At 37.4% G+C, this 14258-nt stretch overlaps 2 protein-coding genes across 2 annotated transcripts in view; one reads left to right on the top strand and one right to left on the bottom strand.

Moving 5' to 3' along the window:
* Positions 1–5616, bottom strand: part of spata5 (spermatogenesis associated 5) — a 115758-nt gene extending 110142 nt beyond the window's left edge. The window contains 8 exon segments of the mRNA XM_005807803.3: positions 228–351; positions 468–524; positions 1435–2170; positions 2293–2351; positions 4055–4212; positions 4602–4726; positions 5381–5558; positions 5560–5616. Of these exon segments, the coding sequence (XP_005807860.2) occupies positions 228–351; positions 468–524; positions 1435–2170; positions 2293–2351; positions 4055–4212; positions 4602–4726; positions 5381–5558; positions 5560–5610 (1488 nt within the window). The 5' untranslated portion in view covers positions 5611–5616.
* A 695-nt stretch (positions 5617–6311) lies between these two features.
* nudt6 (nudix hydrolase 6) lies at positions 6312–14205 on the top strand. Its single transcript, XM_005807804.2, has 5 exons — positions 6312–6623; positions 7746–7949; positions 9529–9584; positions 11559–11613; positions 13655–14205. The coding sequence occupies exons 1-5, from the start codon at positions 6395–6397 to the stop codon at positions 14029–14031; spliced, it is 921 nt and encodes a 306-aa protein (XP_005807861.1). The 5' UTR covers positions 6312–6394; the 3' UTR covers positions 14032–14205.
* Positions 14206–14258: the final 53 nt, after the last annotated feature.

Raw genomic sequence — 14258 nt, 5'->3', positions numbered from 1 at the left:
CACAAGTGGCAAAAACAACCAAGAAAAGGTTCACCAGGTAACAAAATCTTCATTTTTCCAAGGCAACCAGCTCACAGATATATATATATTTTTTTATTTCTCAATAAACACATTTTTTTCTTTAATGTGTTCATATCTCTAAAAGCTTCTCAGTAAAAAATGCCCCCTTTCACTCCTAGTTGTTAGTAGTGCCAAGAATGCTGTGCAACTGATCAGAGATGACCTACCGATCCGATGCCGTCCATCAGAGTCAGGAGAGAAGCGACGACTCGTTTCTCCACCTCGTTCTGAGCTCCTTCTCGCTTCGGGCACAAAGCATCCAGCTCGTCTATGAAGATGATCGCGGGCTGCCTGTCAGAGGAAGGATAGGTATTTACCAAGAATACAGTCTGAACAGTAGGAATGATTCTTTTTGCTTGGAGCCATTTAATGTTTTATAGATTTCACAGTGAACTGGTTGGATTTACCTCTGAGACGCCTCTGTGAATATTTGTCTTAACCTCGCTTCTGTTTCACCGTAGAATCTGAAAAGATTCAAATAAAACATTTACATCTACTCACTATTCCCAATAAATTTATATTAATTTTAATTATTAATTGAACAGTTCTATTAACAGTTTGGAATCAGATTTAGACTCAACTGGACTTTTAAAAACAATAAATGTGTGCCTAAGCCTGCGACCACCATGGCAGTAAAACAAGCAGTGCCTCCAGTTGCAAACATAGAAATTCATACAAAGTAAAGAGATTTCCGCATTTTTTCACGTTAAAGCATAATTATGAGTTTATTGCAAATTTTCCATTGAAATGGTCAAAATTAATTTTAAGTCACTGTTAACTGTCTCTCCTGAAGAGAGTTAACAGGTTAACTCTCTTACTTTTTCTTACTTTTACTGCATTCAGCCTTACTTTATGTCAAGTTATAGTCTGTAATCAAAATCAAGCTGTTTAAATACCTTAAAGAATAAAAGTGTTTGTGTCAAATCTGTTTGGTTGTTATCTTTTTCTCAACTGCTTACGTCTACACGCAGATTTTGGAAGAGGTATAAATACGTAAATATAACACAAAATTTCTTGCAAATATTTCTAAAATAGAACCACAAAAATTTATGATTTCGATGGGAAAAAAAAATCACAAATAATTGTGAAATCCTGGAGGACTGAAGAAGAAATTTAAAATATATATACAATATTTCACGAGAAAATTGGTACATAGATTGTTGATGACTATTAAAACTGTTTCCTCTGCAAATTGTTAACATTTGAACTACTGCCAGTGTGGTTGTATGTAAATTCAAACTAAAGTATGCAAATGTGAAAAACCATTGCAGTGGTTTGCTTTCTAAACTGAAAAAAGAACTGTTCAGATGAATTCATCTTTTCTGATTAAATCCCAAACTGTCGATGGAGAGAATCTGAGCCATGAGTCCATACTTGCTGATGACCTCTGGGCCGTTGATCACCACCATGTGCGCACCTAGCTCATTAGCTATGGCTCGGGCAATCATAGTTTTCCCCGTGCCTGGTGGTCCATACAGGAGAACGCCTCGAGGAGGAGGGATGCCGTAGCTGGAAAACAGCTCCGGTCGCTTCAGAGGAAGCTCGATGGTTTCTCTGATGGCTTCCAGCTGGCTGCTCAGACCACCGATCATGCTGTACATGACCTTTGACTTGGAGGCTTCTTCATTCAGTTCTTTCTGCCCTCTTTTGATGTTAAACTGGACTTTGGTGAAAGATGTGACAGAGTAGAACGTGTTGCTGCTGCTAAAACCACCAGGGGGAGCTGTTGGTGCATTTCCAGGCTGCTCTGAGCTAATGAGGCTGTTTTCTGCAGGATCGGAGGTGGAGGAAGGAGTGAGAGGAGCGACAGGCGATGAGACTGAGGAGAGAGGAGCGGCGCGGAGCGGGGTACTGGCTGCAGGACCTGGCTCTCCAGCTGTGCCTGGTGCCATGTCATCATCTACAGTGAGCATGCTGAGCTGCAAGGAGAGGTCAGCTGATGTAGAGTTCATCACAGACAACTCTTCTGTTTCGGGGGCCGCTCCCAGAGGAGGATGGCCTCTCTGCAGGGTGACACCATCTTCTCCTCTTATGGTCTCAACCCGAAGGCTGCAGGCGCGACCAAAATAACTCAAAGAGACAACGTTCCCTGGCAAGATGATGCTCCCAGCTGGTGGAGGAGAAATAAAGTTATCCCAACAGAGAAAAAATATCTGCACAAGGCAACACACCAAAACCGAGTCAGCGGACATGAAAAACAGCTTAGATATTATACTGTCAACAGGAACTCACCTAAAGTCCTCACTAAGAAGTTCTTGAATTCATCTGCATCAAGTGTGTCATCTTTTGACCTAAATAAAATATTTAAACCACAATAAACCACATTAGTTATACATTGAAACTTAATATATCTCTATTAATTAGAAGGAAATCAGTAATGGTTTAAAACAGGCTGCAAGTATTGAACCATCCACAACGGCGCTTAATAACTTAGATTAAAAAGAACCAGCTAAATCTAGATATAATAACAAACACAGATATTTAACAGCTTTGATCTTCCTTTGACATTTGCATTTTTTTTTACAAAGATTGACACTAACAGTAGTAATGATATGTTTTTAAATATGTTTTTCATTTGGAATCTTTTGTTTTACACCATTTCCATTCAACAGAAAAAAAAATCCATCCTTGTGTTGCTAAATTTCAAGTTTACCATTATTTAGAAATACAAATAAAATTGTGGTTCTTTAAAATTGAAAACAAATTATTTATAGCAGATATTAATCTAAAAGATTAAGTTGTCTTTTTTCAAAATGCTGTGTAACATTTGCAGATCTAAGCAAGTTTTACTTTTCTTGCTTTAGAGTAAAACTGACTTTTTACACTGGCTCCCTGTAGCTCAAAGATTAGTTTACAAATCACTGAACGGCTCAGCACCACAATACATTAAAGATCTGCTGTTATTGTATCAACCTTCCAGAGCTCTCAGGTCTTCTGGTTCTGGTTCTGCTCTGCATCCCCAGAACCAGAACCAAACGAGGAGAAGCAGCTTTCAGCATCTATGCACCACAAATTTGGAACAAACTTCCAGAAAACTGTAAAACAGCTGAAACACTGACTTCTTTTAAATCTCAACTAAAAACCCACCTGTTTAGAATTACATTTGAAATGTAATCAATTACAAATTTATTGATGGAACTTGACTTAATGCTGTGTTTTGATTGTTGATTCTATCTTGCATTGTGTTTCTGTATTTGTAATGATGTAAAGCACTTTGAAATGTCTTGCTGCTGAAATGTGCTATACAAATAAAATTTGATTGATTGATTGATTGATTGATTGATTGATTGATTGATTGATTGATTGATTGATTGATTGATTGATTGATTGATTTTATAAAGATGGCAGATTCCAAGTTTAGACTTACTTCCTTCTTTGTGTCATTATTTGTGTGCAGTATTTTCAATGAAACATGGAGTCCCTCACCTCAGGGAGGAGCTTTATTTTAGAAATCATTATTTCTCTTTGTCATTCAGGCCAGTAGATGCTATAAAAATAATATGATTGGAGTAATGTTAAATGGAATTGAAAGAAATATTTATAAGTCCCAATTTAAATTAAAACTGCAGTTACATGTTTTACCAGCAGATGGGAGCATTTACCCCCAAAAAACAAACTGAAGATGACTTTAAACTTTTTCTACCTTTGTGTCTAAGTTTAAATTTTCAGGAAAATATGATCCTAAATATTTTAACTACTTTATTCATTTATTTTGGAAGACTTGGAGCTCCATTTCAAAAATGTGGCCAAATATAGCCTGGTTTACAAATATGATGATTATTCGCAATAAAATCACATCACAATTTCTAAATATGAAATGGTGCTAAAACTATTCAAACCCAACAACACAATAGATTTTACATGAGGAGCTGACATCCCCAATCCTCAAAAAAAAAAAAGGAAACCTCACACACTAAAGGTCGCAGTTAAAGATCCCGACAAATAAAAACCAATAGGACCTTCTGCTTTCTGTGACTGTGTTGTGAAAAATTACCGATTAGAGAGAACCAACTCCTCAATCTGGACCACAGGACCCGTTACCGGGTGCAGCATCACCGCCTCTCCTGGCTTAACCCTCAGATTGTTCAGAGCGCATTTCTGAAGGCCAACTTTTCCACCTGGAAACGATGCAACAGGCCAACCCAAACACACCTGAACAACAGAAAACAGGATCCATGATGCTTAGAAGGTGTCAAAGCTGAACAGAATGTCCAGAGAGTCAAAGTCCATCATTTATCCAAGTGAATATTCAAGCTTCTACAACATAGTAGCAAATAAGATGCAGCATGTTATCTTCTCCAGTTACAAAACCAAAATAATCAGATCTTTATTTAAGTCAAAAGAAACAGAATGCCTTTCCTTCATTTAAACAGAAACCAGCTTAAAGAAAAAGAAATGCAGAAACAAAACTGGATGGTTTGCAATACTTTACCTGCAATTTTAACACTTTGAGCGAGAGGACATTAACATAAAGTAAAATACAGTTTTTCTCAAATGTTTTCCTGAACTATTTATGACTCATTTAATAATATAGAGGTCACCTCTTGTTGTCCCGATGGACTCGTCAGCAGGATCGGTCTCCCGATACAAACACCGGCTGACTTCATAGAACTGAGGCTCAGCTGGGCTAAAGTCCGTCTGCAGCTTTTAGGAGTTTTATCATCAGCTAGAAGGGGAAAAGAGGAAAAAAGTTTGAGTGTTTGCATTAAAGAGAAAACTACTAAATACAAATGCAATCAGTTTTTTACTAGGAGCCTTTTAGAGACTCATACAGATCAAATTTTAGAGCTGAATCTAATATGTTGGATTCAACTCTAAAGATATAATATAGATATATTTATATTAAATCATTTTCATATAAATAAAAGTAAACGTTTAGATTGTCAGAAAAATTTACTTTGCTTTACAGTTCTCTTAAAGGAGCAGAAATCTTTTACATCACATTTTTCCCTCCCACTTAACTTTCCCTAAATATGCTTGAACACACCACTCTGGATCGCCCATTTCTTTACCAATCACTTTATGGTTTACCAAAGACGAGGCAACACTTTGCTCTGCAGTTTTTACAATGGTTGTAAACGCCATTACATCTATATGCTAAAAAATCATGTCAAAGTTTGTTATGTTATGTTATGTTAGCAGTGTGTTATCTATGCTATTTTTCATGAAATAAATATTATCATTCTTCCACGGGTCCAGCTGGAGGAGCATCTTTCAGCATCAGATCAACTGCATCCTCACTCTACAAATACCTCCATTTTCTCATCAGTTTGCATTAACTTTAGCTGCTAAAGGTCAGACTCCTGGTCTAAATTTTCACCTTTTTCAATGAAATCCATAACAGAGAATGAGTTGCAGTCGGGACTTCTGCAGCTTCCTCCATCAAGTCCAGATATCTGCAGGCTGCTGGACTCATCCTTCTGAAGCAGTGAATTATCTCCCTCACTCGCTCTTTTTGATTTGCTCTTATTCTTCTTGGAAGACATGATTACAGTAAAAAATATGCTCCACGTGAATCCGGCGACATGTGTAAACATGGAGAGGAGACATCAACTTCCTGGTTAAAGGTTAGTCCCGCCTCTTTTTACCGTAAGAGCACTGAAGTAAGGGGCTAACTTTTTGCTGTAGCTGTGTGGTCATTTCTGTCTGTACAAATCCAATCTAATTAAATGAAACTATAATAAATTAACTAAGAGTAATTTCTTATTAATGTATTTTTTAATTAAATAACAACTTAACGCAAATATTAGCAAGTGGAGTGACTTCAACTCAAAAAAGATATGTGCAAAACTCCATTGAAATAGCATTTTTATTTTAGATATTCTTCGAAATCGACTTTTTAGAAACTAAAATAAGATATGCTAATGATGTTTAAAGCACCTTTAATCTGCAGCCTTATATTCGGGATGACCCTCATATCACATGTATCTTTATTTTCTGTACTTTAAAACAGTTATTTATAATTCTTGGTTAGCCCTTTATGCTACAGTGGACACTCAGTCCGAAGCTCTCTCTGTAATTCAGTTGACATTTATAACATTACTTTAGGATAGTTTGTATATTTAAAAGCCGAATTGTAAAATATTACATTAAGAATATTTAACAGCCAATTTTATAGGCAAAATAACGATAACTGACATTATGATAAGAGTTTTGCTACAAGCATGTGAAGTTTACCTAGCTTCCCCCATGCACATTTATACTGATCATTATGGTGTTTACGCAATATCCGGTTTGGACTTTATGTAACTGTACTGAATATGACGCTAACATGCCGGTGTTGAAATGAAGACGTTTAGTTTATAAACTCGCGTTCTTTTAGATTTTCTGCAACATGACCGCCTATGCCTTCCTGTCCAGACTGTCCCCTCTGCTCAGAGGCCGGTTCGGTTGTAAAGTTCGGGCGATTTCATGCACTGTCACCTGCTCCCAGCTCCACAAAGTGGAGGGACCCGGCGGTTTGACAGGCAAAGTGGATCGGTTCGGTGGTGTGACAGTGAACCTGGCTGAGGTCGGACTCCCGGTGGACATAAGCGAAGATGCATTCAGCAGATTGCTGAAAGGTTTGTTGTCCTGGAGTCACAAAATTATCTCAAATATAATTGAAATGGCACATCTATGAATGAGTTGAGACCCATAAGACACGCAAAAGACAGGTTCCATATTTTTAATCATATTGTTAATAGATGTTTATTACTGCAAAAGCTATGAGTGACCCCGGGAACACGGTGTCCTAAAATCGGTCCTTGTTAAACACACACTCACTTTAATGAAATTCTTGAAATACAGCATCAACTCTACAGTAAAAAAATCTATTTCGTTTAGTTCTAACTGAACTAAAGTCAGTTCAGTTTATTTCAGCTAAATCTAATCATAGAACCAGCTTCACATCTAATTTGATGATATATTCAAGTCGTTATTCAGCTCCTCTGAAAAATACCAAGTGGGAAAACAGTTGCTCACTTTCAATAGTCAATAAATAGTAAATAAAGTCCAACTGTGTGAAATCTAATTTCACTATTGCAACGTTTTTGTACATTTTTTTTTTTCAAATTTCTGTCAGAGAACATTAATGAACATAAAACATCACTAAAACCACAGCAGGTTACAAAATGCAAAAAAAGAGAAAAAAAAGTTCAATTCAAAAATACTTTATTTATACCAAAGGGAAATTAAATTTTAGAACTCATGTCATCCAAGTACCTTCAAAGAGTCATTGTGGATGGTTATGCTGTGAACAGGAAGGATCACCGGTAGCAATCAGTCTCGCAACAAATCTGAAGACGCCTCTGCTTGGAGACAGTTGTATGATTTTTTAATGGCTGCTCTGTCATGGTAACAGCTCAATGTCTGGACAACAGAGACAATATTCCACAGTAACAAATCTCACCAGTTCTTCTCAAGCACTGCTAATCCACCTCATTTGCATGCAGTGCCATGCTTTTAGAGTTAGACCTTTAGATACAATAGTTTTTCATCATAATTTTTGACCTTATCACATTAGTTCCACAAAATATCATGATAAATTATTATCATGATCACCTACCCCTCATTACTGGTGTTAAAATAACTAAAGAAAGGTTTACAAAAAAGAAGGCTGTGAATGCTTGACAAGGGGTTGCTGATAGTAAAAGGTCAATTTAATTTGTGGATTCTTGGTAATCCCTGATATCTGAACTCTCCAGACTCTCTGGTCCAGTGGAAAGCTGAAGGGAAGATGGCGGTGTGGCTACAAGTTCCCATCTCACTGAGTCGATGCGCCGCTGCAGCAGCGACTCACGGCTTCACTTTCCATCACGCCAAAAGCGACCACACCATGCTGGCTCTGTGGATGGGAGAAGGAGAAAGCAGGCTGCCGGGGTTTGCTACTCATCAGGTTGGAGTGGCAGGTAGGGATTGATGCTCCAGAACTCTTTGGGGTTTTTTAGCAAGAACATTAATCAAAACGCCTTCATTTCTAAATTAATGTGGATTAGGAAGTCCCACGTCAAAGCAAAATCAAATATTCGGATTTGTTTTTATTTTTTAATCCATTATATTTTTATTATGTAATTTCAGCTTTAAGAAATAAGAAATGTAAGTTATGGTTGACAGCTTCATGATCGTCCAGCAGAGGGCAGAGCGACTTTATTGTCTTTACTAAAGGGCAGCATGTCAGAACATGTCCAGAGCATCCTCTTGGAACAAAAGTCCCCATTTTGTTGCCAAGAACTGGAACAAAATTCTGTTGGAAAAAATTGTTTCCAACAAAACAGAAGTGACATTTAAATATGAAACACTAAAGAACCCAAAATACAAAGATTTGTATGTTGTGATTCTTGTTTTCATTCCTGCCTCAGGGGATGAGGTCTACTAATGATAGCCTCCCTGAAGAGGCCTCCTCCTGCATCATATGGCACAAGAACCGAGGATGACATCAATTTCCACTTCCAAGTCCAAGTCGAGCTTTTCGGACAGCCAATCCATCTTTACACATGTGTGACATTCATTCAGCGCGTCCCGTCCTGCGCAGTCAGACGGAGTCACCGGAAAACACAGTGGCCCGTTTTCCTTCCTCCTCTTCTGCCTCCTTTATTCTGTCATCAGCAGCACATTGCTGCGTCTTTTAGTCATAACCTGCAGCGAAAACAAAAACCTTCTAAGGGAGGACAAAAATTTTTATTAATGTTAACATTAAATTTGGACACTGACATCAGTCAATGTTGAGTCACTCAGTTTTTTTAGCTCTGAAAATATTAAGATGTTTTTCCAGTATTTTTCACAAGTTACATGTCTGTGTGTGTTACAACTTCTGTCTCTAGAGTTGCTTCGGTGTTTTGTAGGTTTGAATCTAGCTGGTTTTCTTTGTTGATTAGTAGAATAGGTAACTTTTGAAGAAAAGAGATGAGGTTCCCCCCTTACTGTCTTTCCTTCACCTTCAGGACCAGAAAACAAAAATTATCTTATTAAAATAATAATTTGCTTCCCAGTTAGTGTTTGATTGATTGTTTGACGGATTGATGAATGGATTTAATGAAACTAGAGTGAAACAGAATCAATGCATGTAAAACAGAGCATAGAAATGCAACCTTTAGACATTTGATTTATTATTTCATCCTTTGGTGGTGATGAACATGTATCTTCACCAGCGCTGCAGTTAATGATTATTTTAGTAATCAATTTTCTATTGATATTTAATCACTTAAGGATTTTTTTATACAATATTAGAAATACAAATCATCACTTTATGGTGGAGTTGGAAGGATTCCTGAACTGAACTGAAATGAACTGTAACTGAAACTCAAGCTGCTGAAAGGTTGTTCACTTTGCAGGAACTCAACTTTGATAAAATCTCCCAAAAACCTTCCAGTAAATATTTTCTCACAGAAGCTACTTTCTTACTTAGCAGCCCAGGTAATGCGGAGGCAAGTGTTCTTACCATGTTTAAAATTAACACGTGATTATTCTATTTTTTTTTTTTTGTCATAGGTGCGGTCCTTGATGAGTCCACTGGAAAAGTTCTGGTTGTCCAAGACAAAAATAAGGTAAATCCTCTGATAGATTAAACCTTTTTACAGGAGTGTCTAAAAGCAGTCAGCCAAGTTTTTATCTTTTTAAAATGCTCTAAAAATGCAGTTCAGGCTTTAAAAATAATGTTGAGATGCACCAATCAGCTTTTCTGATTGGTGCATCTCAACATAGTTTTTATTTTCTCTTTTTTGAACATAAAAAAGAGAAAAATGTGTGTCAGTTTATTTGAAAAAGACAAGAGTCTTGAATCCAACTGAAAATAGACTGAGTTTTTCATTTGATGCAATTTATAAACAGAGAGAAAAAGTCATATTTTTCAGTATTTGATCTGTAGATTCCGACCTCTGAAATATTGATCGATGAACTATTAAAAATCATTAGAACACAACAACTACATGGATTCTAACTAAATAATATGTTTCTGATATGAAACTAGAAGTCCAGCAGCACAGAAGTAGCATGAATGTCTTTGCAAGCTTCACCAGCACCACAATTCAGGCCTTAAGGTAATTAGTAAGAAAAATGAGCCAGAAAATCACAGATATCCTGTCGTTGCTAAAAATGCAGATGATTAGCCTTGTTTATTTATTGACCTGTGTTGGTTGTGTTTATCCAGACTGAGGGTGGATGTCCTCCCAGACATTGGGCTCCTTCAAAATCTCACTTTGCTCCAAGAAGCAAACAGTTTGTTTACATGAGCTGAATGTGTGCTGCACATTGAGCTCTCTCTTAGGACCTCAATCCACAGCTCCCACTGCTTCTCACCTTCAGTTTCAATGAAACTCTTTCAAAATCATTCCTGCACAGCTATGAGTACATTTCCTTTCTGATAGATAAGGTCTCCTACTCATAACATGGAGAAATTATTGCAAAATGCAGTTCTTAAATTGTGTAATTTCAGAGAAATTAGTCATCCGATAAAGTTTATGAGATAGCCGGTAAGAGCCCAAAAACAGTTAGATTTAGTAGAGCCCATAACATTGATCTTACTTTAATTCATGGGATCCACTAGAAGCAGAGTGCTACATTGCAAAAAACATAGTCATCATTTGCCTCTCTTTGTGCATTTATGGAGCTCTGCTTGTTACCTTCTGTCTGAACTGAACTGTGAGTTTCTGCACCTGCCCCTTTAAAGGGAACCTATTGTGCAAAATTCACATTTTGTACATTTTTATACTTCCATTTGGGTTTCTACTGCTTCTAAAAACAGAACGTTAATGTTGATGATGAGTGGATGTGAACATCTGACTGCAGACATATTTCACTACAGAGTTTAAGGATGAACCTAGAGGTGGAAAAGTGACTCAACTCTTTTATCTCTTCTGCTCCTCACTGAGCCACGTTTCCTGGAAATGAAGGATTTAAGCCAAGTCCTTGGCAGTAGAAAGCTCCCAGGAGGCTGAATGAGTTCATCTAGAGTTGTGGACTTACTGGAAAGAAACTGAGACGTCATAACTGTTCCATCAGCGCAAACAATGGCCGATCGATTCGTGAATTATGTAAAGGTTACTGTTGTATAATTTACTAACGTTTTCCTGGTGGATTTGGTGTTAGATGCGTGACAGCGATCAAGCTCAGACACAAACATCCAGTCAAGCAGTACAGAATCTCTTTATTTCTGTTAACACAATGCCTGTTATCAGCTTTACATGACAACAAAAGCTGCGGTGCTTTAGTGGTCCTCACAAAAAACAAAGAGGTAACCACAAAAATACACTCAGACGTCATAATTTAACCAGCAGCATACTGTTATTAACCATCAGAGTGTGGTGAAGCAGCTTCATCAGAGTCGCTTCAGCACAGTTAAAGAACCTTTCCCTTTCCTGTGTGTTTATCAGCGCTGATGTGAACTACAAAATACATGTGGAGTATTTATGGAGAGAAGCAGGTGATTCTATGTTTATGATGGTTTCTGTCTGCGATTCATTTCCAGCAGCAGCATTTTGTCACGACTCCTATAAAATGTCAGATTTCTATTTTGATTCCAGACCAAGAACGCCTGGAAGTTTCCTGGCGGCTTATCCGATCCAGGAGAGAATATCGGTGAGTGTCTCACTGAGCAGAAAAAAAAACTACTACAGTACATCTAACTAAATCCTGTAAAGTATAACATATACATTCATTATCTGTACAAAATAAGACACATGATATATCTTGTTTCTCCCACTGGAACATTTTAAAAGCAGCGTTACAAGTATTTACATGATTCCACACGAAAAGCAGCATCAACCAAAAAAATAATAAAATCTAAATATACGCCTCTTTTATTTTTCTCCCCAGCAGTATAAACATATTTATAAATGTCAGGATTCTTTAAATGTCCCCATTACAGTTCTGTGCAGAAGTCTTAACTCAACTCTCATTTCTATATATGTTGCTTCCAAGAAGATCAAGTTACCTGGAATCACTGAAAGAGGTCCAGGTTAATAATTTATACGTGTTTCTTTGGACCCTGGTTGCTTTTTCACTCCTGGGTGAGCAGAAGTCAATAAACATGTTCAGCGGACTTGAACCGCCTTAAATAACAGACCGACACAACATGCTACACCTGAAACATCATCAGCTGATGAAGAGACAGGCTACCGCTACATAAAAGACAGGGCCCAATAATTTATTGTCAGGAGACACAATTTTTCACCATTTTGATAAGCTTTTTAAAAAAATAAAACTAACAATAGAAAGATCCCAAGAAATAGATAAACAGAAGAAAAGGAAGAAAATAAATATATGATTGAGCTCTACTTGGTGTGATGATCTTTTTCAATAATCCAAAACAATGAGTCTCCTTCATTGGTAGCAATGGTCTTAAAGAAACATTTATTTTAAATGAACTCTAACGGAGACCAAAATGAAGAAGAGCCTTTTTCTGTTAGTTGTTCGTTACCATTGAACCTATTTAAGTTTATGGCACTTGAAGTTCTCAATAATAAATACCAGGTTTGATCTAGAGTAAATTGATATTTTGGAGATTTTTAGGAAGAGTTATTAATTTACTTTTGCCTCAGTGACGGTCCTTGGTCTTGTGACACAGGAAATGCAGTTTATCAACCATTAACCCAGAAAGCTCCTAATAGGCCGTCCTATCTTTAGTTCCTGGCCAATTCAGTCTGAAAAACATGATACAAAACGTAACCACTGACGGTTCACTTAGTTTCAGCTGCAGATTCTTGTATGTCAACTTCAGCTTGTAAGGATCATCTATCCTACTTTCTACTTTCTATCCTACATAGTTTAGTGAAACTGTCAGAAACTTTGAGAAAAATGACAAAAAAGTTAATTCAATTGGACAGTTTTTGATCGTCTTACTTTGGAGTCTTTGTCAGAGTCCCTTTTCAAATGTTGAAGCTTAAAGTTACATATCTGATTTAAGGGTTGGGTGATAAATTGATTTTATCAATTAATAAAATTTTCTGTACTTGAATATTTAACTTTTGTAAAATCAGCATTTTTTTCATCAATGCATTTCTTGAGTTTCCAAAGACCTGAGTGATGTTAGCACACCCAAGAACTACCATATTGTTTCACAAGTCAGTTTTAAACTTTCTGTTTATTTCAACTTTGAGTTCAAAGATTCCGGCCACAAAATAAGATTGCTTTAAATAAAATTATTGAAATGATTTAAATAAATGCCATTTTTAGGATTTTTCTGTAATTTTTCTTTTTTAAGGAAAATTAAGGGGGGGGAAAAATCACTTAAAATTGGAAATCAAATTTGGTATAAATTTGATGTACCTCATATGAGATTTCAGAGATTTTATTTTTAAGCTGTACCGCCCAGTTTGAATACATGCAGCATGAAATATCCAAATGTTATTTTTTAATCTTTTTTAAGGGGTAAAAGCCTCAGTTAGGAGGATTATTCCCGCTGGTAACTCACACCATGATGGTGAGGTAGGAAGTTGGACTGAAAAACGAGTGAAAAAGCAACCAAACTCCAAGATAAAGAGATTTGAAATCCCCGGAGTGATCAAGACAACTTTTAAAGATTACAGTAATGCCTGACTGGCAGAAAGCAAAGCGTAGAGAAATGGTTTGGTTTGAAACCTTTGCACAGTGATATAAACGTGTAGCAAATCTCCCTCAGGTTCCACCGCTGTTCGTGAAGTGTTTGAAGAGACAGGGGTGCGCTCCAAGTTCAGGTCCCTGCTCAGCATCCGGCAGCAGCACCAGCACCCGGGCGCCTTCGACATGTCGGACATGTACCTCATCTGCCGGCTGAGCCCGCTCACCTACGACATTAACTTCTGCCCTCACGAGTGTCTGCGCTGCGAGTGGCTGAGGGTGAGCGAGCTGGCCGAGACCAGCAGCACCACGCCCATCACGGCCCGCGTCGCCCGGCTGCTGCTGCACGGCCTGGAGCACGGCTTCGACAAGATCGACCTCAAAATGGAAGAGCTGCCGGCCGTCTACTCTGGGATGTTCTACCAGCTGTACCACAGACAGCTTCCTGCTAAATCCTAGAGCTCAGCTGGTGTTTTAATGCCCAGTGTTAACCGGGACTCTTTAGGTACTGCAGATTCTGTAGTTTTCACTTACTCAGGATTAGGACTGCAGCTAACGTTTATTTTAGTAATTGATTATTCTATCAACTAATTGATCATTTTTATTTATTTATTTAACCATTTAAGCCTTTTATTAATATTCTATTAAAATTATTAATTCAGTACATTTTTAAAATAAGAAAATAA

The sequence above is a fragment of the Xiphophorus maculatus genome, chromosome 23 (assembly GCF_002775205.1).
Source record: "Xiphophorus maculatus strain JP 163 A chromosome 23, X_maculatus-5.0-male, whole genome shotgun sequence".
Taxonomy (NCBI): Eukaryota; Metazoa; Chordata; class Actinopteri; order Cyprinodontiformes; family Poeciliidae; genus Xiphophorus; species Xiphophorus maculatus.
The sequence above is the reverse complement of the archived record's forward strand: the minus strand, read 5'-3'. Positions and strand labels throughout refer to the sequence as shown.